We start from the raw sequence: 24,319 nt of genomic DNA on the forward strand, positions 1-24,319 counted from the left end.
CTCACATGCTCAGCTACATTAACAAGTAGCACTCCCCAACAAACCTCCGCCTCCAGCCTCCAGGCATTGCCCTTGAAGCTCTCCACATGAATTTTATTTCCAGTGTAACTCTTAACAGCAATCCAATTAAATGCCAGAAGGAGTTGCTCATATGGATTCGATAGCGTGGTCAGCACCGCAGGTCACCAAAACCAGACATCTTTGCAACACATCAGGTAACACATCTCGCCTGGGATGACATCATTGCGCATGCAGTCAATACTTGGATGTACAGGCGCGACATCATCACGTTCAGGGGTTACGGGCAATTGGAGTGAGGGGTAGGGGTGGGAAAAGTATTAAAAGAAACCGGACTACTGTGACCCTATCACACTGAATCTTCTGCAGACTAGGAAAGAAGGCCCCTGTTGATGCTTTACGAAGGAGTATTGTGTGCAACTGGAGTATTGTGAGCAGTTGTGGTCACCATATTACAGGAAGGACGTAATTGCTCTGGAGAGAGTGCCGTGGAGGTTTCCAAGAATGTTGCCAGGGCTAGAAAAGTGTAGCTATGAGGTTGGTTAGGTGGGGTTATTTTCCTTGGAACAGGCTGAGGGATGACTTGATTGAGGTGAACAAAATTATGAATGGAAGAGATAGAGTGGACAGGATAAAATTGTTTCCTTTGGTGGAGAATTCTAGAGCCAGGGGGACATAGATTGAAGGTGAGTGGCAGTGGGTGTAGAGGAAACATGGGGAAGAACTTTTTATGCAGAGGGAGGTGATGTCTGGGATTCACTTCCCAAATTGGTGGTGGAGGCAGAGACCCTAAACTCTTTCAAAAAGTACCTGGATCTGCACCTTAGTGCCGTAAAATATAGGCTATGGGCTGGGTGCAGGAAGAGGGGATTAGAAAGGGCACCTGGGTGTCCTTCGGCTGCTATGGACAAGATGGGCCATATAGTCTCTTTCTGTGCTGTATCTCTTCCATGGTTCAAGTGGACTCAGAGGTAATATTCTGGATGTGAAGGCATCTAGTGCCAGAAAGTAGCCAGAGTGGATCAAAACCAGTGTCAGGTACAAAATCAGATGTCTTGCCATTTTAGCACTCAACTCATATCGATATCTACTCGCTCTCATTGGTATCATTCACTCCCTTAACAAGAAACCTTGCAACCTATTGTGAGCCCTTCACTTTACAAGATCCTCATTTCAACTTCAAATCATCAAATCCAATCAGGTAACCACAAACTTATCACAAGGGAGACTGGAAATCATAAATCAGAAACTGAATTAACTGTGATCTGTAAAAATACACCATATTTATCTGTATCCAATATTTTTGTATGTACGTGCATATGTGTGAGACTGAGTGGATGGTGTTGCGTTAATTTGGGGTAAGTGCTTTCCTTGGGGCAGTTGTGGGTCAGATTAGAAACCGGATTTGGCCTGTGAGCCATGTTTTGCCCACGTTTGGATTAGAAAGAAAACGTACTCTTTTATATAAAACTTAATTTTATTTTAATTTCTCAATGAAAAAGAGGTGACTGTGACTAAAATTCTAAACATCCATTTAAAAGTATACCTTCTAGGCATTCAAAACAGGTCTCTGTACAATTGCATTAACATTTTGTCCTCACATTTTACATCAGCTTTTTGCTTTAAGAATCTAGAAAACTATACATTATATACAAAGGAAGCTTATTGCTTGTAAGACATGAAAAACGGTCTACATTTTTAAAGTAAGAAATATATACATATACCAATTGATTTTGTATTTTTTATAAAAGTAACGTCTCTATTGTTTCTTAGTTGAAATAATATTATACAAAAATTGAAGTCTCATTTGAATTTTCCTTTTTATCACAAAATAGACAATGTAGAAAAATGTAATCTGCAAATGAGCAAATTGCACATGATTATGGCAATGGCTACATGATGGACCTCAAAGACTTCTCTTCACATAGTATATTCATCATGTTCCTCATGCATTCCTACTGATTACAGAAACCTGGGAGAAGACAACAAAAAAAATTGGTGATAAACGTAAGTAATAAAGAGAACAAAAAAAAGCATGAACGGAGATGTCAGGAGATTCCCACTTGATTTATCCTCAAAACAGTGACTCAGGTTGATGGTACAGAGCTTATAAAGATTCTAGATGAATACCTATCAAATGATATCCACAGTCCTGTCCAGCTTTTTTTCAAAGGTATAGTTAGAACACAATGGGTGTGATTTTAATTCATTCTAAACCTTGCACAGAGTTAAGGTCAAGCCCACAATTGCTCTGAATTTGTGTGGGAGTTCACCTGACCTCCTGCTGTAACTTTGACCGATACAAAGCTTTGGTAAAGTCTGTAAATGCTGGAAGCTGCCACTATCTGAGGACCTCGTCATTTACTACTGAAGTTATACAGGAAATTGGGACATTCACTGTGGAAATTCAGGGCCAATGCTCCTGTTCAAGAATCATTCAACTTCACTACAGAAAATTGCAATGTTTGTGATAAATCTCATATTAATCTCATCACTATGAAATCAATAAACATGAAATTATTATTCATTCTCTTTCATACTGGAATTATTTTAGTTCAATGTAACTCCATGTAAGCTTTCCATTAGCTCAAATATAAATGTCTTAAAAAGAAGAACATGTAATTTATGCAACAAATTTATCATTGGGATAGAATTTCCACTCTGGGAGTACAATCAGTCACCTGACACAAATTACATCCAAATGTGAACTAGTTTTGTGAAGCATTTTTTTCAATTTCTGCTCAAGCTCACCGATTGTGCTATTTGCTACGAACAATCACTCTCAGGCAATGTTTTAAAATATCATTTTTTAAAAACCTTTACATTAAAAATTATTTCCCCCATATGGTGAAGTGCAGTAATTTGATGCAGCTTGATGTAGCTGAGAATGGATCAATCACAAGAAAAAGCACTTTAATCCGTATATTGCCCATCAACTTTTTAAAATTCATTCGTTGGGTGTCGCTGGCTGTCCAGCATTTATTGCCCATCCCTAGTTGCCCAAGGGTAGTTGAGAGTCAACCACATTGCTGTGGCTCTGGAGTTACATGTAGGCCAGACTAGGTCAGGATGGCAGATTTCTTTCTCTAAAGGACATTAGTGAATCAGATGGTTTTTCTGACGATTAACAATGGTTTCATGGTCATCAGTAAATTCTTAATTCCAGATATTTTTTATTGAATTCAAATTTCAACATCTGCCATGGCAGGATTCAAACTGAGTTTCTGGACTAACAGTCTAGCAATAATACCACTAGGCCATCGCCTCCCCACGCAGTTAGCCCAACTTTACATAACAAAGGTGAAGTTAAAAATTATACAAAAGCATTTACTGGGGCCCGGCAATCAGTTTTTTAGCAAATAAAAACAAATTGCTTTCCAAAGTTTTTAAAATGTGGGTAGCACAGTGGTTAGCACTGCTGCCTTACAGCTCTAGAGACCCGGGTTCGATTCTGGCCTTGGGTGTCTGTCTGTGTGGAGTTTGCACGTTCTCCGTGTCTGCGTAGGTTTTTGTCGGGTGCTCCCACAGTCCAAAGATGTGCAAGTTAGGTGGACTGGATTGCCCCTCAGTTTGACTGCGAGTGTGTGCCCAGTGATGGACTGAGTGTATCCTGCCTAGCGACCAGAGCCTGTCGGGATAAGCTCCAACTTGCGTGACCCTGAATTGGAGTAAGTGGTGAAGTGAAGTGTTCAAATGTATCTGTCAGTGTCCATGCACGCCAAAGATCCAGCTTAATTTTTAAAACCTCCTTGAAGGCCGACAAACAAGCGCAGTGAACGGGAACGCACAATGTGGATTCATTTGTTCTGGGAACGTGGCCAGTTTTGTGGGCAGGGCAGATTCCAGTAAAGTTATCTAAACTAGTGCAAAAGATTGCTGCAAACTCCGTTTGCAATCAACAGAATTTGCTCTCAAAATTCCACAAATTTTAATTCCATTTTGCACTCAATTCCTGATTTCGGTCAAAAGACAAACAAATGGAAACACCATTACACTTTCCTCCTAATCTGTCCCCCTAATCATGATTTTTCTTTGACTTCAGTGGCTATTCTACACAATAATATGGAAGAAGAATATGTAGATTGTTGGAGAAATAAGTGCCGTCCTCATTTGCGTGTGTTGTGTTTAATGCAATGATTGGGTGCATAGGTTGTGAATCCGGCAACCTCCAACACACCACCATTCTGCCTTGATGCAATCTGTCACCAATTTGAAATGCTCTATTTGTTGTCTCTTTGGGAGATGTTTATCATTGTTGAAATTAAGGGTTTTAATATCCCCACTCAATTTTTATTTCAAAAGTAGCAAATAGAAATTCTAAATTAGTTTTGGTTTTCCACTGACAGTATGTATTCGTTAGCCTTACTGGCAGAATCTTGGCCTATCAGGACTTGATTTCATGTCACATCCACTTAGATGGTGTGGTAGTGATCAAGGAGAGTAATAGAGCTCTGAGCAGTGGGGAAACGCGAAAATTAGGCTGAGCAGTAAATTTGATTAATTGACAGGGCCGTTGTGGGATTTTGAAAGACTGATTCAATATCCATCAAATCAGAGCCAAAGTATTTGCTTTTATTTATGTAATCGACCTCTTGAGTTCTGAAATCAGTAACAGAGTCAAGGTTTAACAATTGTCCACGTAATCTACTTGTGTGGATTGTATTATAAATTAAGCATGTGTATAAATTTCTTGGCTACTTCTGTCTCTTCTGGTATTTGTAATGATCAATACAAAACACTGCGATCCTTGATTTTCCAGGAGAATGCAATGCATAAGTAATTAGTGCACTTGGGATTTTTCAACAGTTTAATACGCTGACCTGTTTAATGTGCTCCTCAGTCAGTATTGCTCGGCTGATTAAGCTTGCCTGTCAATTTGGACCAGTGGTTCCTAACCTTTTATACGTCATAGCGAACTCTATACTACAAAAAAAAATTCGAGGCACACATATTTTCTGTCTTCTTCCCTTACTGGGAACTCTTTTTTTAATCTTCTCCCTGTCCTCTCGCCTGTGTTTTTTTAAAATCTCTGTCTCTTTTGCTTCTCCCAAGATTTTACCATCCCTTTAGCCACTGAACAGTGGGAAGCACGCCCCCTCCCCCCCTCCGTCTGTATCACTGGATTTATTCTGGAACATCTCAATGAATTAAAACAGAAACATTTTTTCTGTACCTTCTAGGAGAATCCTGGCTTCCGGTTCAATGTTAGCATCTGTGAGTTTTCCCCGAAGATTGGAAGGAGTTGCATTATCCACTTCCTTATTTTTCCATACTTGCAACATTTTAAATATTTGTACTGTAGGTGGTTCTTTTTGTTCCTTGATTTTCTCAATATCTTGGGACTGCAGATCAAGACAACTAATGGCAAAGACTTGCCAATTACTTCCCACTTTTTCAGCAAACTTCATTAACTGCTTCTCGGTGATAATATTATTCTTATTGCGTGTTAGTCCATCTGCTGCAAAAAATATACATTAAAATGAATTGGCAACAATAGAATCAATTGTAAAGCTTCAATAAATTGTTTTGAAAACTCTTTATAACTTTGTTACAAATCAAGTGTAACCTGCTGGTGTCTGACTTCAGGGTTAATGCATTATGGATTTGAGGTCATCACGGTGGCACAATGGTCAGCACTGTGGGCTCACACCGCCAGGGACCCGGGTTCTGTTCCAGCCTCGGCTGACTGTGTGGAGTTTGCACGTTGTCTGCATGGATTTCCTCTGGGTGCTCCGGTTTCCTCCCACAGTCTAAAATTGTGCGGGTTAGGTTGATTGTCCATGCTAAATTGCCTCTTAGTGTCAGGGGGATTAGCAGGGCAAATACATGGTCTTATGGGGATAGGGTCTGGGTGGGATTGTGGTCGGTGCAGGCTCAATGGGCTGAATAGGCTCCTTCTGCACTGTAGGGATTCTATGTTTAAGCTAAATCAAAGCACTTGAATTCCATTCTGTGGAAAAATTATAAATGTCACATCTCACTGAATCACAGTGATTAAATATTGCGTGCTAGTTCTAATGTTCTCTTTAATTGGTAAACAGAGGCGGCACAGTGGTTAGCACTGCTGCTTCACAGCACCAGGGACCTGAGTACAATTCCCAGGTTGTGTCACTGTCTGTGCAGAGCCTGCATGTTTTCCTCGTGTCTGCATGGGTTTCCTCCGAGTGCTCCGGTTTCCTCCCACAATCCGAAAGATATGCCATACTAAATTCTCCCTCAGTGGATCTGAACTGGCGCCGGAGTGTGGCGACTAGGGGTTTTCACAGTAATTGCATTGCAGTGTTAATGTAAGCCTAATAGATAAACTAAAACTTAAAGAAAGCAAATATACTTCAAATCTGTTCATACTTTACAAAAGATTCCAGTAAATTTCAGATCTTTGAGTGTACACAAAGGCATTCATTGAACTGGAGTTAAGATGTCAGCACCAGACCACAACGTGAAGAAGGAAGAGGGAGATCGGAAAGGTTGGCGAGGTGCTGAGAGTCACAGTGAAGGGGGTGGAGGAAGGTGAGAGATTGGAGTACAGAAAGCACACCGGAAGCAAGAGAAGAGATTATGGTCTGGATTGGGGATTATCAAGGTGAGAGGGAAAATAAGAGTCAGGGATTGGTCAGGGTGGCGAAAGTGAGATGAGAAGCCTTCTGGAGGGGATTGGAGGTCTTGGGGGAGACTAGGATGACCTGGGAGTGGGTGAGATCACAAAAATCGGGCTGGGGACTGGACATCACTGAAATCGGGCTGGAGATCGCTAGGGCAGTTGGTGGAAGAGATTCGAAGGGCCTCAGGGTGAGGATGGGAAGTCTGAACGTGGCGGGTGGGTGAAGTGGATAAACTGGATTCAGCAGGTAAGTGAGAGGACACTTAGCTCCTTTATACATGAGTTTTTGCCTCCTTTTAACCCATGGTTTTCCTGAGGCTTGGAAAACCCAACCGGCTGGTGTTAAATTTAATACGCTGCTGAAATATCAAGTACACAGCCTCATTATAATATTTAAATTGTCAAATCGGCTCCTGGGATAGGTTGGTTGCCTGCAATCCTTCCAAACTCCGTGCCATCTCTGTTAAAACTGGAGATAGGCTGGTTGGAGATGGGTTGGGTTTGGGATTCAGATTTCAAGCATGTTTGCACCTGTTTTAGCAGGTTAAAATTCTATTCAGGAAGGAACGTGTGAGCTATGTGGGCAGCACGGTGACACAGTGGTTAGCACTGCTGCCTCACAGCATCAGGGACCCGGATTTGATTCCCGGCTTGAGTCACAGTCTGTGTGGAGTTTGCACATTCTCCCTGTGTCTGCGTGGGTTTCCTCCAGGTGCTCCAGTTTCCTCTCACAGTCCAAAGATGTGCGGGTTAGGTGCATTGGCCATGCTCAATTGCCCCTTAGTGTCAAGGGGACTAGCAGGGTAAATACATGGGGTTATGGGGATAGGGCCTGGGTGGGATTGTTGTCAGTGCAGACGCGATGGACCGAATGGCCTCCTCCTGCACATTCTCCCTGTGTCTTCGTGGATTTCCTCCGGTTGCTCCAGTTTCCCCCCACAGTCTGAAAGGTGTGCTGGTTAGGTGTATTGGCCATGCTAAATTCTCCCTCAGTCTACCCGAACAGGCATCGGAGTGTGGCGACTAGGAGATTTGCACTGTAACTTCATTGCAGTATAAATGCAAGCCTACTTGTGACTAATAAATACACTTTTTTTTCATAGAAATTCATAGAAATAAATACACTTTACTTAATTTTTTTAGGGATTCTATGATGTGCTTTTTTACTGTGCTGCCTTACTTCTCATTTTTAACAAGACATATTTTCTCATCAATTGAAATGAGCAAGAGGGCGGTACAGTGGTTAGCACTGCTGCCTCACAGCGCCAGGGTCCCAGTTTCAATTCCGGCCTTGGGTCACTGTCTGTGTGGAGTTTGCACGTTCTCCCCGTGTCTGCGTGGGGGTCCTCTGTGTGCTCCGGTTTCCTCCCACAGTCTGGCAGACATGCTGGTTTGGTGCATTGACCCGAACAGGTGCCGGACAGTGGTGACTAGGGGAATTTCACAGTAACTTCATTGAAGTGTTGATGTAAGCCTTACTTGTGACTAATAAATAAACTTTACTTTAAAAAGATTTGCAGTGTTTTTGTTATCGAACTTTCTCCTCTCCTTTCCTAAATGTGGTGACTCAGGTTAAGGAGTGGTTTCGCAGGCACCAGTTACTCTCCAGCTACCCTGCCCCCCACCACCCCTCCCCGAGTAGCCAGTTCTCCTGCACAAACCAAAGCTGTAAACGTCAGTCGGCTGTTAAGCCACCGATCACATCCAGACCGTCCGCTGACATTCACCCGCACACTCTCCAGCAGAGGTACTTTGTAAGCACAAGCTGATTGATTTTCAACACTCCTCTAGTTCCAACGATACTCGCTGTACAGCTACCCCCAACCTGCCAGAGATCAAACAATTCAGCACAGAGCAGGGCATCGGGGCTGGGGCTTTCCTCACGTGTTTGCCTCATGTTTATCTTTGTCGTTATACCTTCCAAGGCACTGCTTTATGTCTATTGTGAACATATGAGGCAAACCAGCAGCTGCTGTTAATGTAGAAGGACATTCACAGCAAGGTATCAACTTTCAGCATTCGACAAATAAGATTTCTGCTGCCAATTCAAATGGATTTTCTGCAGATTAAAGGCCTTTGGCACTCTTGTTACAGGCTTACGGATAAATCAAATCCAATTGGTTATAATAGTGGGAAAGTGTATATCTCCTGCACAATAAAGTGGAAAGATTAGTTTTATATGTTTGGCAGTCGGCCAGAGGTTCCAGATATGAAAGATTGCTGTTGGTCTTGTTGTTCCACAAAGAATTCCTTTGTTTCCTGATGTCCTTTCATGTCCTTATCCTTATTTCTTCACTTCCAGGCCCTCCTGAGTCATGAGCCAATCAGGCAGTTGGAGGGCCAGGGATGGTCATTCCACAGGATCGGGTCTATGGGGATGAGAAGTCCCGCCTACTGAGAGCTTTCAGCCAATCAGAGCCTGGCAGTTAATTTGCTCAGCAGCGTCATCAGCGTGGTGATGGCTGCTGACACCCACCGCAGGCTGAGGACTGACCCAGGCCAGAGGTAAGTAATAGGCAGGAGGGGTTTGGCCAGGTGGGGACCGTGGGCGGAAGGTGCCGTAGGAGGTCAGTGGCAAGGACAAGGTGGTTGGTGTCAGTTCACCCCCACCCGCTTCCTAAAGTCAGATCCCATGATCAGACCTTTCAATGTGGTACCCCCTCCCTCCCACCCTTCTTCCCTGGAGAACACAAGCAGTCTCCATGCTTTGTTTGAGAAACTCCACCTCACCCCCACGCGCTGTCCTCCCTGCTGGGTTAATAGCGGCAGCAGGATGAGGCCCTTAAGTGGGCAGTAATTATCCATTCTAGGTGGGATTGTTGGATAATTACTGCCCACTTAAGGGCCTCATCCTGCTGCCGCTATTAACCCAGCGGGGAGGACAGGGCGTGGGGGTGAGGTGGAGTTTCTCAAACAAAGCATGGAGACTGCTTGTCTCCTCCAGGGAAGAAGGGTGGGGGGGAGGGGGTACCACATTGAAAGGTCTGATCATGGGATCTGACTTTAGGAAGCAGGTGGGGGTGAACTGACACCAACCACCTTGTCCTTGCCACTGACCTCCTACGGCACCTTCCACCCACGGGGAAGACCATCCATGGGCCTTCTTGCCAGCGACTTAATCCAACATCCCACCTGATTAAATGTCCTCCCCACCTCTGAACAGGCCATGAGAGAGGGCAGAAGATTCCATCCAGTGTTTCCAGTGGTTGAAAGGTCAATAACCAGAGGGCATGGATTTAAAGTGATTGACAAAAGAACCAGAGGGAATTTTTTTGGAAGGCACAGCCTGTTAGGGAGGTAGACACAGATTCAACAGCAGCCTTCCAAAGGGAATTAGATACATACATGAAAAGAACAAAATGCTGTGATGTGAGGAAAGAGATGGGAAGTGGGACTAACCAGGTCTCTCTTTGAAACAAGTTGCTGTACTATTCTATGATTCTAGAAATACTTGTACTGGGAGAGGTTTTGGCAGAAAGCCAATCCCATCAAAAAGCCGTCCCGTCAACCTTTTATTGGGGCATTTAAATATTTGCCCACATAACAAATTGACTGTATATCAAAACTAATTCATTGCCCTGTATAACATTGTTAGATATAGTGCAAACTTAAAAGTCACCAGATAAAGTGTTAAGCTTAGTATGCCTTATCATGATTTGCAACTTTTCTCTGTCAAATATTTATAGCCTGGATCCAAGGATGAAGCTCCAGCACCATGTCAAGGTAAAGATACCAACCAAATGCCAAAGCAAGAATATTCGATTGGCACAGATCAATGACATGTTGCCCTTTACTGCACATTACTTTAATTGCGCCATATCAGCTCAGAGTTTGCTGGAAAAATAACAGACAGCAAAAGCCCCAGCAACGTGAGGCAATTAGGAGATATGCCATGAATCGTGAATGTCCATCAGTTGTTGAAATATTTCTGCCACTCCCTTTGTAAGTCTCACAAAAATGTGAGTTGAGCCCAGCTCCTCTGAGTTTTAGGAAATTGCTAGATTTATGTTTTAGACGTGAATTAAATGCACCACAGAAAGTTTGGGGTGGTATTGAAGGACGCAAGGGCAGAATTTTAACTGTGGTGTGCCATTCCCAATGGGAGCCACTTCCGCTCTGTTGCTTTTTGCTGGTTCCCAAGTGATTGCAATTAAAATTTACAGCGCCGATGGTGTATATGGGAGACATGCGAATACAGGGTGTGGGGAGGCTGCAGCTGTGTAACCCGCCATCAGTCAACAATTCAGCAGGTACTGGTGGATTACATAAGAGCGATTGCAGAGTGACCCAGGCCACGGGTGAATAATGTGGGATGTGTGGTTTCACTGGGTCAAGGTCATGAGGGGAGGGGTGCAGGGGGGTCAGCAGCAAGGGTAATGAGGGATGGCTCTTATATCAGGGCTTTGGGCCCTTCAACCTCCTCCTCATGTCCAGTCTCTCAATCAGCCACTGAGTGCCTTTCGTTAAGGGATTCCACCCCCCAAGGAGGCGACAAGCCGGCCACATGGTATTAGTTGCCATACACACTGCACGGTACAGGGCTGTCTGCAGCTGGGCTAATATCAGTGGCAGCAAGGTGAAGCCCTTAAGTCATAATTAGTGAGCAGGTCAACCACAAGGCTTCCCGCTCCGAACTTAATTCTGGCAGAGACGGGAAGGTGGCGAAATTCAGGTCTGCCACAATCTTGCCTAGTTTTGCCCTTTACTCCTCCAGGCTCACCAACAGAGAGAACGGAAGATACCACCCTCCCTTCTATGCATTGTAAAGGACATTGTAAGTTCAGTGGGGATAGCTGAAATGTCATCGGTGAATTCAGAGAGCAGTTAGCACTCTGTCAGCCTAAACCCTGAGATGGACCCGCATGTGGACAGTCCTGACACTACCTTTAAACCCCTCATTTTCTTATCATGTTTGTTCCCACAATCCCCAGGACATCAAGCCCTGCCCACTTCACTCACTCATGTCCCCGACCTCAACCCCTGTCCTCCCTTGGTTCCCTCTTCAATTCCTCCTTGTTCCAAATCCCGCTCCACATCTCTCCCTCACCACTGAATCGCCCTTGTCAGACCTGAGCAAGTTGCCACTTTCCCGCTCCCCCTTCTTGAAGGAAAACCGCTGACATCAGATACAAACATGAACCGCGTGCCACCAGATTCTTGTGCGCCGCTGACTTTATCATAAAGGCAGGATGTGAATACAAAACCTTTAAGTACGTCATATGGAATGCCTGGTATTAAAAGTAGGAAACCACCATGTGGCATGAAACCCAGTCTGTCACAAACACTCCACTGAGTTCATCTCCAAATGTGCACCTGCTAGTGGGAAAGCAAAATTTTAGCATCTGTCCAATTAGATCACCCCAGCCACCACACTTCCCGTTCTTACAGGCCCCATAAAATCCCTCACCCACTCAAGGCCTCTTTTAGTGACAAGATTGAAACATATAAGATTCTTAAGGAGCTTGACAGTCTAAATGCTGAGAGGATGTCTCCCCTCATGGGAGAGTCTAGGACCAACGGGCATAGTCTTAGAATAATGGGCCGCCAATTTAAGACTGGAATGAGGAGGAAATTCTTCTCAGAGAGTTGAGTCTTTGGAACTCCTTGCCACAGAGCGCTGTGGGGGTAGAGTCTTTGTGAATATTTAAGGCAGAGATAGATAGATCTTTGACCAGTAAGGAATCAAGGGTTACAGGGGAAAGGCAGAAACATGGACATGAGGAATGTCGGATTAGCCACGATCTTATTGAATGGCGGTGCAGACTTGAGGGGCCAAACGGTCTACTCCTGTTCCTGTACAAAAACAGAAAGTGCTGGAAATCTCAGCAGGTCTGACAACATATGTGGGGAGAGAATAGAGCCAATGTTTCGAGTCTAGATGACCCTTCGTCAGAGCTCAAGGATCAGAGCCACTCTAAGATATCTAAGCAAAATCACTGAAAATAGACGTAAGAGGTTAATGAAAGCACATTCCTGGTTTAATGTTATCTCAGGGTTCTGATTAGTTGACAAATCAAATTCTTGTTGTTTAGAATGTCGAGTAAATTACCAATATCTTAATGATTGTAATCGCATAAATGAGCTATGACACTATACACCATCCTCTTGCACACATTGTGTTTAACTATTTAATTCTACTGAATAATTTGAAATACCGTACTTGCATCATTCCATCGTGGTCTTTTGGAACTATTCTCTTCCATTGAACAGTCATTGCTTGATTTCCTTCTCCGGTTTTCTGAAGGACAAGGAATTATTCACTAACAATTGATTGACAAGTTTATTTTCCACAAAAGCACAATAGTAACATGACTTTTTACAGTGCCTATAATGTTGGTGTTCCCAAATATGATACAAGATAAATATAAATGAGGCTTGTGTAGTATAAGGAGTTAATTTTAACTGTGTATTATGAAATGATCAATATCACATGGTTTGCTTTCTTTCTTGTAACCTCCTGTAAGATACAGCCAGCACAATAAGATGTTTCTCAATAAAGCTTCTGTTTTCCAAACCTCAGTATATATTCTGTATTAGTCTAACAATACTAAGAATATTACATGGTGACAGTGAGTGAAAGGTGCAAAAATTGTCCTGTCAAAGAGGCTAAATGCCATTTATGCAACAAGATGGGCCATCTTGGGCTATGTGCCACAGCAAGGAGTCTGTACAGAATACACAAAGAGAAACCTTCAAACCGTGACAAGGCACAAGAATTAGATGATATTCATGAGATTGAGGCACCTTTCTTTGGGGAGATCCAGAAAAAAAGTGGAAGCTACCGGAGTACAGATATTGTGGTAAAGGGAAACAAGACTACTTTTATGTTAGACACAGGTGCTGCAGTTTCTGATGCTGAATGTTGGTTCAAAAGAAGCTCTCTCCAGCCATCATGCATTAAACTAGACAGGTCGGGATGGTTAGAGCTCAAGGTCAAAGGAGAATTGAATGCAACCCTTCAATATCGAGAGAAAGAAATTACAGAAACTTCTGCATGTGATTCAGAACCCGAGTCGCTCACTCTGGAGCAGGAAGGATTGTATCAATTTGCAGAATGGAGGAAGTGAAGAGCCCGGAAGATCAACCCAAAAACTTCACAGCTGAATTCTCACAGCTGTTTATGGGAAAGCTGAAGCCAGCATCCTATGTAACTCTATATCCTGGATATACTTTATCCCAGTGTGCTTGGTTACACCCAGAAAATTTCCTCATCCAGTCTTGTCAAAAGTAAAGAAGGAAATTGACTCTATGGTGAAGCAGGGGGTTATTTCACCTGTCATAGAACCAACAAACTGGTGCTCAAGGAAGGCCCTGGTGCCAAAACCCAATGGATCTATCAGAATCTGCATGGAGTTTACAGAGTATTTGAATGCAGAGTTCATCCTATTTGTCACTGGATAAGAGCTTAGCTAAATTAGGAAAGAATTCAATCTTCATGAAGCTCGATGCAAATAATGGTTTTTGGCAATTAACCCTCGATGAAAAGTAAGTTGTGAAGTGGAAATGAGGAGGCTACAAAAGGAAATAAATAGATTGGCTGAGTGGGAAAAAATCTGGCAAATGAAGTTTAATGTGGGAAAATGTGAGCTTATCCATTGTGGCAGGACAAATACAAAGGATCAAAAAAGTCTGCACGGTGAAACATTGCAGAGCTCTGAGATGCAGAGGGATCTGGATGCCCTAGTGCATGAATGACAAAAGGTTAGTATGCTAATGCAGCAAATAATTAGCAAAGATAATAGAATGTTATCATTTATTACAAAGACTATTCAGTTATACAGGGCAGGACATGAGAGAACATCTGGAGCACTGTGCGCAGCATTGGTCTCCTTATTTAAGAAAAAATGTAAATACATTGGAAGCAATTCGGAGGAGGTTTACTAGATTAATACCTAGAATGGGTGACTTGTCTTATGAGGAAAGTCAGAACAGGCTAGGTTTGTATCCGCTGGAATTTAGAAGAGTAAGAGGCAACTTGATTAAAACATATAAATCCTGAAGAGTCTTGACAGGGTGGATGTTGGGAGGATGTTTCCTCTTGTGGGAGAATCTAGAACTAGGAGTCACTGTTTAAAAGAAAGGGGTTGCCCAATTGAGACAGAGGTGAGAGAGAACAATTCCTCTGAAAGGGTTGTGAGACTTTGGAATTCTCTTCCTCAAAAGGTGGCTGAGACAAAGTCTTTGAATATTTTTAAGGCAGAAAAAGATAGGCTCTTTATAAGCAAGGGGGTGAAAGATTATCGGGGGTAGGCAGGAATGTGAAGCTGAGGTTAAAATTGGATCAGCCACAATATTGCTGAATGGCAGAGCTGGCCTGAGGGGCCTATTCCACTCCTGCTTGTAATTTGCATGTTCAACTGCACCACAGACATTTGGGCATCACAAAATATTGAGCCAGAACAAAATATTCTGTTTGGTGGCCAAGTCTCGCAAAATCACTGGAAGTGATGATATCAAGTTGTATTACTTGTGCTATTCATTGTCACGAGAGGACAGAACCATTGATTTCATCTTCCTTCCCACCACAACGATTAGGATGGACCTTTTTAAACACAGAGGTAAGATGTTCTTAATCACAGTAGACTACTACTATAGATAGATAGAACTCACACAACTGAAGGATCTAATTCCTGAATCAATAATTGCTTCAGAGATATTGGACCGCTGAAGGAGATATTCGCAACAAATAAACTCTCAGGCCATGTAATCTCAGACAATAAACTGCAGTTTGCCAATCAACACATTGAAGGGTTCACAGCATCATATGGATTTGTCCATACTACCAGAGCACCCAAGATAACCTCAAGTCAGCAGTGAAGCTGAAAGAAGGGCAAGCATGGTGAAAGCATTGCTGGAAAAGAATGAAGACATCAAACTTGCCCTTCTTAGCTATTGCTCCACATCACTCCAACATGGTTTAGTACCAGGTCATGGGAAAAAGACTGAGAATTCTGGATCTGCCCACCACGGGAATCGTAACGGGTGGGATCTCGGGCGGGAATTTCCGGTCTTGGGGTGTGCGTGGCCAGAAAACCCCACCCCGCAACTCTCTACCCTCCCACATACACTCATTCCACAAGAACAAGCTGATGTCTTGCACAAAGTGAGAGAGAAAGAGGACAAATATCATTCCAGCCGGAGGTGGAACTACGGCAAGCACCACAAGGCATTCAACCTGCCAAATCTCCAAACAAGAGAGCCAGTTTGGAATCGTGACCAAACTTGCTTTGGCCAAGTGGTTGAAAAGGCACCAGATCCATGATCCTACTTTGTCCAATCAAAGCAAGGTATGTGAGATGGAACAGATCAGCACTGGCTGCCACACAAAAGCAGCCTCCTACCCCGAGGAAACAGTCATCAGCAACCAAACCGGCCAGAGGTGCTGCATTCATCCAACAATCCAGATGACAACCTGACTGGTGAACGGCAGTCATCTGCCCAGCAGAGTCTGAGAGACCATCCCAGGTCTCAAAACCCCCAATTCTCTAACAGGACCTCTTCTGATAGATTCATGAAACCACCATAGTGGCTGGCCCTAAAGAAAATAAATGGAGGGAAGAAGACCTTGACAAAGAAAACAAGATTAAGGACGACAACACACTAAAGTTGTGGTTTGTTTGATTTCGAAAAAAAATAAACTTGCCAACTCTGGATGGGCGGCACGGTAGCACAGTGGTTAGCACTGCTGCTTCACAGCTCCAGGGTCCTGGGTTCGATTCCCGGCTCGGGTCACTGTCTGTGTGGAGTTTGCACATTCTCCTCGTGTCTGCGTGGGTTTCCTCCGGGTGCTCCGGTTTCCTCCCACAGTCCAAAGATGTGCGGGTTAGGTTGATTGGCCAGATTAAAAATTGCCCCTTAGAGTCCTGGGATGTGTAGGTTAGAGGGATTAGCGAGTAAAATATGTGGGGGTAGGGCCTGGGTGGGATTGTGGTCGGTGCAGACTCGATGGGCCGAATGGCCTCCTTCTGCACTGTAGGGTTTCTATGATATATTGGAGGTTTAATCACATGATCTCCTACCTCCAATCAATCCACCTCCACACATCCGCCAACCCACCCAACCTTGCAGAGCCTGACCTTTTCACACCATTTAGAATAGACGCTTTCCAATTCAGTGACTCTTGAGTGCTAATCAAACAGCCTTTCTTCCTGTGGCCAATAATTTTATAACTAATACTCTTGTAATTTTAAAAAGTGAAAGAAACACACATTCTTTTTCAATTTCCTTAATAGTTTTTCTCCAGAGTTTGCTCACAGCGGTGTCCCAGAGATTCATCTTCAGTTCCTGGGGACTCCTGCTGCTCGCAATATAAAAGTGGCAATCAGAGACTTGAGGAGATGTAATATAAGGGGGTTAATTCTAACTGTGTAATAAGCTAATCAGTTACTGTATAACTCATCACAGGAAGTGATGATATGTCACATGGTTTGCTGTCTCTTGCAGCATTGTCTAAGCTGCAGCCAGCACAGTAAGATATTTCTCAATAATGCTCCTGTTTGCCAAACCTCAGCAGATTCAGTAAATATTCTGTATTAGTCAAATAATACCAAAACTATTATGGTTCATATTAGGTTACTTGGCTCATGAGACCCAAGAGTGTGATGTCAAAACATTCAAATCTTTTCAAATAATTGCCTCCAATACATTACCCTTAAGTCTAATCTATGCATCAATCACTCTCTAAGAGCCCTTTAGTAGTTTGCACCAGTGGTTCATTGTCCCCCTCCATAGTTCAGTTTAAAGTCCCATAGCCTGCGCTGTACACCTCTGTAAGATTTCTTAGTTATTCCAAGATATAGTCTGACCACAGTCTGAGAATGACAACCTCTGTCTGGTGCTCTACTGTTTTGGCAATATAGTTCAGTATCTACTTACAAAGTAGATTTCTGCTCCAGTAATTGAACACAGTGGATTTCTTTCAACTTCATCCTGACAGTTAATTGTCAGCCTTTTCCTTCCAGTATGCAGTACTTCATAGTTCTGTCTACTATGCGGTGCCCATTTAAACATCTTGTCCAAGTCATTTCTTTAAATTGCCCCTTCTAGCTTGCTATCCTCGGCGAAACTTACCAGTTCGAATTGAGTTTCCGAATTCAGGTTTTGAAGCTTTAATGACATCCAGTTCTAACATCAGTAAAGCAGTAGGAAATAACAAGCTCAGTACTAAAGCATAAGTGTCGCTCACTTAAATCTGTATGACCCCTCCAATGGTACTTTAGGAATATTCATTAAAAAAGATGAGCGAGAAAATGTAGTTTGGAAAATGGTTTGTAATTTAATTTTGCATCAAATTAGTGTGATTGGCATGTGGGTGTGGCAGAAGTAATTCTTCATTTGTATTTTGAAATTCATCCAGTTCCAAATTACTTCTGGCTTCTGTTTTGCATGTCTCATTTTGCTCAGTGAGAAAGGCAGATAACCTTACGTTATTTTGTAAATTAAATTATGTTGGATCACCCAGCTGGCCGCTTTTCCTTCAATTTGGTAATTAATACAGATTAGTTTATCATATATCTTGTTAGCTTTTTACCTAAAGAAACATTTTTGATGATGCTTTAATGTCATTCCCTTAGTCTGTTTCCCTCTTTTCAAGGCATTGCCTCTTACTGAGATACAATTCTACAGGTACCAATAGCCCTTAATTATTTACCCAAATTGCCATACTTCCTGCATCAGCTTAGACGAGGAGTGCTGGCAAAGTATCCAAGCCAAGCCCCAACCTGATCTGTACACATGCACTTTCCAGTAGAGGTTGCGGGAAAGCGATCAAGAGGATATTGATGTTGGGGCCTTCGGGAGCATCCTTATCACTATCCTTAGGACAAATACCTGATCATGTTATGAATTCTTCCCCTTAAATGTTTGCTAGGAAGCAAGTCTATGAGTTTCATGTCTATGAGATCCACTTCAGATCAGCCATGATCTTATTGAATGGCGGGGCAGGCTCGAGGGGCTAGATGGCCTACTCCTGCTCCTATTTCTTATGTTCTTATGTTCTTACATCTCAACACTCTGATTCCTTTACAGCAAGTTATCTTCAATACTTATGTAGATATGTACATTTTTATTACAGCAAGACTCCATTGTACTTTTAATTATGATTCTTTACCAAATCAATCACCGTTTTAAGTCCAGCATTCTGTACATCTTTTTTAAGAAAATGCCAGAGTAAAAACTTACTGTTAATGTCTCTTGATTTTCCTTCACCATTCTGGTCATGGTTTGCCCAGTCACCTGCAATGTTATTTCAAAATATAATGATACTCTTCTGATTAAAGGGGAGAGGTTACATCTCAAGTAAAATGGTGTAATTAGCAAACAAAAATAAACTTAAAAGATGAAACCTGCAAAGTATTATATCAAAGCATGAAGAATAATTTTAAATTCAATTTGTTATTCTTATAAAATTCAATGATGTTTGACTTATGGAACCTGTGGAATTTTCTACCACAGAAAGCTGTGGAGGCCAAGTCACTGAACGTATTCAAGAAAGAGATAGATTTTTATGGCATCAAGGGGCATGAGGAGTAGGTAAGAATATGGCATTGAGATAGAGGAAGGGCCATGATCATATTGAATGGCAGAGCAAGCTCAAAGGGCTGAACAGCACACTTCATCATCTAGATTTTATGTTTTTATGTTATGTGAAGATTGGGCCTGAATCCCAGGACATCTATTGCAGGAATTAGACTGTGAGATGGAGAGACAATAGAGCCAACGGGGGCGATTCTCCCATCGCGACCTGCAAATTTTCTGACGTGTCGGCCATTTTGCTGGATTCACGCATGCGTTTCCGATGCATGTGCGTCTCCCAGAGCCAGGGAACAGTTGCAATTTCCAGTCGCTGGAAACCGCGGGAAGAGAGGCAAGTGATTTTAATCTGTTTTAAATGTATTCTTAATCTATTTTAAATGTGATTATCGGGCCCGGCATGAAACTTGCCGGGACCGATAGCATCTCCCACCCCGCCAGGAGTATTTCACTCCAGCAGGGTTTAGAGTAGCTCCCCACATTTGGGGAACTAGCGGGAGACCCCGCCAGAGTGATGGGGGGGGGCATGGGGGGTAGGACAGTGGGGGGGGGGGGGGGGGTGGTGCCCCTGGGCATGAGCACCCTGGCACTGCCCAAGGGGCAAAGTGCCCATGCCCAGGGAGGCACCTTGTCACTGCCCGCCAGGCACGGGCAGTGCCAAGGCGGTGGGACCTATTGTAGGCAGGGCCCAGGGGGCAATCGGTGGGGGAATCCGCTGCCACTTTGCAGACAAAATCAGTCGGGGCTGGAGGGAGGCCAGTGATCGGGGCGGGCTGGGGGGTGGGGGGGGAGGTGGTGGTCTGCCTCTAGGGGGGGGGGTGGGGTGCTAGAATGAGGTGGCTGGGGGGGGGATCGCCACTGCTAGGTGCAGCGGGCTGGCCATCAGGCTGCTCTGGGACCAGGGGGGAGGGGGGTGGCAGGGCTGGCCTGGGAATGCTTGTGGGGGTCATGATTGGGCCGGGGGGGTTGGGGAGCTCTGGAGGGGCAGCACTGCGGGGGTCCCGGGCTGGTCAGTGATCGAGCTGGCCAGCAAACGGGGAGACTGACAGATCGGGGCCACTGCGCATGCGCAGAGTTCCAGAACTGTCAGACTCTGGTGTGAATAGGCCCCGCCCCCCCTGGGTTTTTAATGATATTCACGATTGTGACCTCTGTGCCGCACAGAGTGCGGAGATTCGGGTCTGAAGCTACACTGAAAAAACAGTCGTGATCGAGACCAATTTTTTCGCCGATTCAGCACTTTTGGGTGAATCGTCCCCAACATTTCAAAACATTGCTTCTATTGCCTCTCCACAGATGCTGTCAGACCTGCTGTGATTTTCCAGCGTTTTCTGTTTTTGTTTCAGATTCCAGCATCCACAGTATTTTGCTTTTATTATACTGTGAGGTCCTGATATAGAATGAACTATCATTAAAATCTGTCTAACATCCTTTCTTTTATCAGAGATTTAGGAAAAGGAACCAGCTGTTGTTCCAAACCTCATCAAAGTAGAGAAGAGTAAAATGGATGAGATAAATCAGACAATAGTGATTTAGTAAAATTATTCTTGATTTAAATAATAACAAGACTGAATGAGGATTGAGGGAAGTAGAGTATTGTTTAATGTCGAGGCTGTTGGAATGAATGGACTGGGTTCTGAGTCAATGTAATGAGACCTGACTTCCTCACAGTATGATGCAGGGGAAAAGAAGAATGTTTAGGAGGAAGAAAGAGAAGAGTTGAGGGGATAGGCTTATAGTAACATTGAGAAAATAGGTAAATCTTTTGGTAAGATTCCCCCCTAAGGTGTCATTTGGGGCAAGACCAGCACTGCAATCTGTGCCAGTATGTCCGACATGAATCAGATAGCAATCAATCCATGCTTAGTGCACTGAAAGAGCCCCCACGTGAGACACACCCGTATGGAGTCCCCAGGTGCGTGACTCGCCTGAACTGGACCACAGCTGAGCACTGTTAATAAGGGGAAGCTGCATTTAAATGTTCCCTTTGCACTCACAGCCAGTCACACCAGGAGGATGCAGCATGGAGAGCAGCTCCACACTACATGGAGGCAGATCTCGAAACGCTTCTGGACGCAGTAGAGAGCAGGCCACCCTGTACCCCCGAGTGGGTAGACGACTTAGAAGTGGGGACGCGAATGCAGCGTGAGATGCGGTGACTGCGGCAGACAGTGCCAGTGGCCTGACACTGAGGACTGTCGTCCAAGAAAATGAATGACCTCGTTCGAGCTGCAAGGGCTGTCCATCTGTCACATCCTGGCATCATTCCCGTCCGTCACACTTGGAACATCCACATCAATCCAGTCCCTGACACCCTGCAGCCTTGAAATCAAGTCACTCGCATGTCAATCAACTTCACGCCGCTTCTGGGTGAAATCCAGTTTGTGCCAGCAGAAAGTGACCAGGGAGACCGCAAACTGTTTGACACCAGGTGCAAAAACCCCTCTTTGGGACAGTACGCCACAATTTTCCCAGATTAGCATGATTTGTGCCAGGCATAACACGACCGGAAAATTGCCGCCTCTCTGAAACTTCATGGCCAGAATTTTCCGGCAGTTCGCATCCCGCCACCGTTGCAAGCGAGAATGGAGAAGTTAGCACTCAGCCAAATCTCCGTTCACTGCAGCGGGACCAGAAAATCCCGCCGGTGTGAACAGCCGGAAAATTCCACCTCACGTATCATTAGCAATCAGAGAGAATTAAATCAGCCCATAAAAGAGGCTGTAAATTAAACTCAATAAACAAATTCAGGTTTAAAGTATCTAAGTGTGAGTACATATTCTGGAAATACTCACACTCCCGCAGTTTTGAGGTCCACATTGTTTCGCTTGAATCTATGTCCATTAGCGTTAGTTGAAGATCTTCTGGTTGTTCCAAAAATACTTCAAAGTAACTTTTACATTTAAGCGGTGTCATGTCGAGAAATTCAATTTCCTATCAAAATAAAAAAAGAACTTTACCAATCCTTCTACTGAAAATAGCATTGCAGCATTTAATTGTTAACCAGGACATATATTTCTCAGCAAGTGTTCATGATTACACACAAGCTCCATTGTACAAAGTCCTCATTTCCACTGCACGGGACAAATATTTCCTCACAAAATTGTAAACATGTCCTTTATAAGCAAATGAATAAGGTAATACAGGACGCAAAGGAATTATACAGGACATTATACAGGACACAAAGGAAATCTTGCGCCAAGGTCAGAAATATCGGAATTTGGTTGGAATTTCCAAGTCTTGAACATTGTACCTAGATGGGAAGAAATAATTCCCAAAGGTAGGTTATTGAGATACCTCAGGCAAGCTCCAAGCATCAAAAAGGTTTCTAATTGCGAGTCTCACTGTTGGAGGGTGAGAAGTCGCTTGCTGCTGCAGGGTTTAAAGTTTTGAAGTAGTTTAAAGGATTAGGCATCATCAGATTTGTTTATGCTGCTGCTAGGCAAGTTACTCTGCTCGAAATGTCTTTAAGATTAGCTGCTAGAAAGGAAATATATGCACCTTTCATGTAGCTGGGAAAGTGCTATAAGGAGAGATGCTTAGTGGAAGGAGATGGCAAAGCCAATGAGTGGCAATGGCAACATCCCATGCTTGAACACGGGGCCAGAAAGAGTCTAATGGCCCCACTAGAACAAGGGAAGAGGAACATTTTGGCACAATGCAATATACTAATGTATATATACATGCAATAAGTATAATGCAATATACTTACAAAAATCACTTTCTCCCAAGCTCTAAAAATGTTGGGGTTGTTGACAATCAATATTGAAAAGGTGCACAGTGTCCTCCAGACACCCAGCCTTTCCCTGTCAATGTTCTATTACTCACTTTATTCTTTCACCGTGAAATATTACCTCCCAGAATATGTAACTGCGGATTGCATCTCTCATGCTCCCCGTCATGAGCTGCATTCTGTGTATCGACATGGAAAACAAAGTAATCTGCCTTGTTTTTCTTTATTTCAAGGACGAGCTGGTCTGTTGTTATGAGAGTTTCACTTTGAGTCGTTTTCTTTTGTCGCCAACCCATAAGTATGTGATGCTGACATTGAAATGGAAAAGGTTTTATCCTTTTGCACCAACTATCTAATCTTGCAGTTGGGAAGTCACCAGGGACTCCATCAGTCCTGTTTGTCTCTCCCTGGTTGTGTACAGGTGCTTTATTTAAACAAAAACAAGCAAAACACAACAGACTTCCCAGTCCCACAGAATTAGGCAAAAAGAACAATTGTAATGAGGGGACTGGTTAGGTGCGCCAACCTGTTCCTGCCTCTGACTGATGTTGCTGGAGATTATAGAAATCATAGACACCCTACAGTGCAGAATGAGGCCATTCGGCCCATCAAGTCTGCATCGACAACAATCTCACCCAGGCCCTATCCCCATAACCCCACACATTTACCCCGCTAATCCCTCTAACCTACACATCCCAGAACACTAAGGAAGAATGTAGCATGGCCAATCCACCTAATCTGCACATCTTTGGACTGTGGGAGGAAACCAGAGCACCCGGAGGAATAACACGCAGACGCGGGGAGAACGTGCAGACTACACACAGACAGTGACCCAAGCCAAGAATCGAACCCAGGTCCCTGGAAATGTGAGGCAGCAGTGCTAATCACTGAGCCGCCCCTGTGCTACTGTGCTGCCCTGGTGGTGTGGTGAACCCAACAGCTATCCACTGGGCAGCAGGATCCTCCCGGTGATGGTCAGACTCCTGGGTGAGTTCAAAGCCCAGCAGCTGCTTGGAGGCAGCTTGCCAGCGGCTGGCTACTTGGGCCGCAAGATCTAGCTTAGTTCCCGGCCCCACCAGAGACATTGGGCCTGATTTAACCATCAAGTTGCACCTGTTTTCGGGCGCGAAAACTTGGTAAAGTCGGGCGTGAGGCGGGTGGCACCCACTCTTGGTGGCTGTCAAATTGACAGCCATCTGAACTTTTATGTAACTGGCTCCTTCCAGACCCCTAGCAGAGATGTACATGGCATTTCCCAGTCACCTTTGCACACCTGTGTCAAGCAGGTTACAGAAGCCCTGTGTGCCCGGGCTGGGCAGTACATCAAATTTAACCTGGACCAGGCCCAACAGGAAGCCCGGGCTGCAGGGTTCACGGCCCTTGTGGGGATGCCTAATGTACAGGAGGCCATCGATGCACCCACATCGCCCTCAGAA

The 24,319-nt window shown here is 44.0% G+C and overlaps 1 protein-coding gene across 1 annotated transcript in view; it reads right to left on the bottom strand.

Annotated features, from left to right (window-relative positions):
* Window positions 1–1,479: 1,479 nt before the first annotated feature.
* The window catches only part of LOC144483974 (uncharacterized), a 94,235-nt gene continuing 71,395 nt past the window's right edge, over window positions 1,480–24,319 (bottom strand). Inside the window, exons 14-18 of the mRNA XM_078202553.1 lie at window positions 21,946–22,084; window positions 18,800–18,853; window positions 12,780–12,857; window positions 5,192–5,476; window positions 1,480–1,990 (exon numbers count right to left, since the gene is read on the bottom strand). Of these exons, the coding sequence (XP_078058679.1) occupies window positions 1,974–1,990; window positions 5,192–5,476; window positions 12,780–12,857; window positions 18,800–18,853; window positions 21,946–22,084 (573 nt within the window). The 3' untranslated portion in view covers window positions 1,480–1,973. The remainder of the gene's footprint in view (window positions 1,991–5,191; window positions 5,477–12,779; window positions 12,858–18,799; window positions 18,854–21,945; window positions 22,085–24,319) is intronic.

This window comes from Mustelus asterias, chromosome 3 (genome assembly GCF_964213995.1).
Source record: "Mustelus asterias chromosome 3, sMusAst1.hap1.1, whole genome shotgun sequence".
Taxonomy (NCBI): Eukaryota; Metazoa; Chordata; class Chondrichthyes; order Carcharhiniformes; family Triakidae; genus Mustelus; species Mustelus asterias.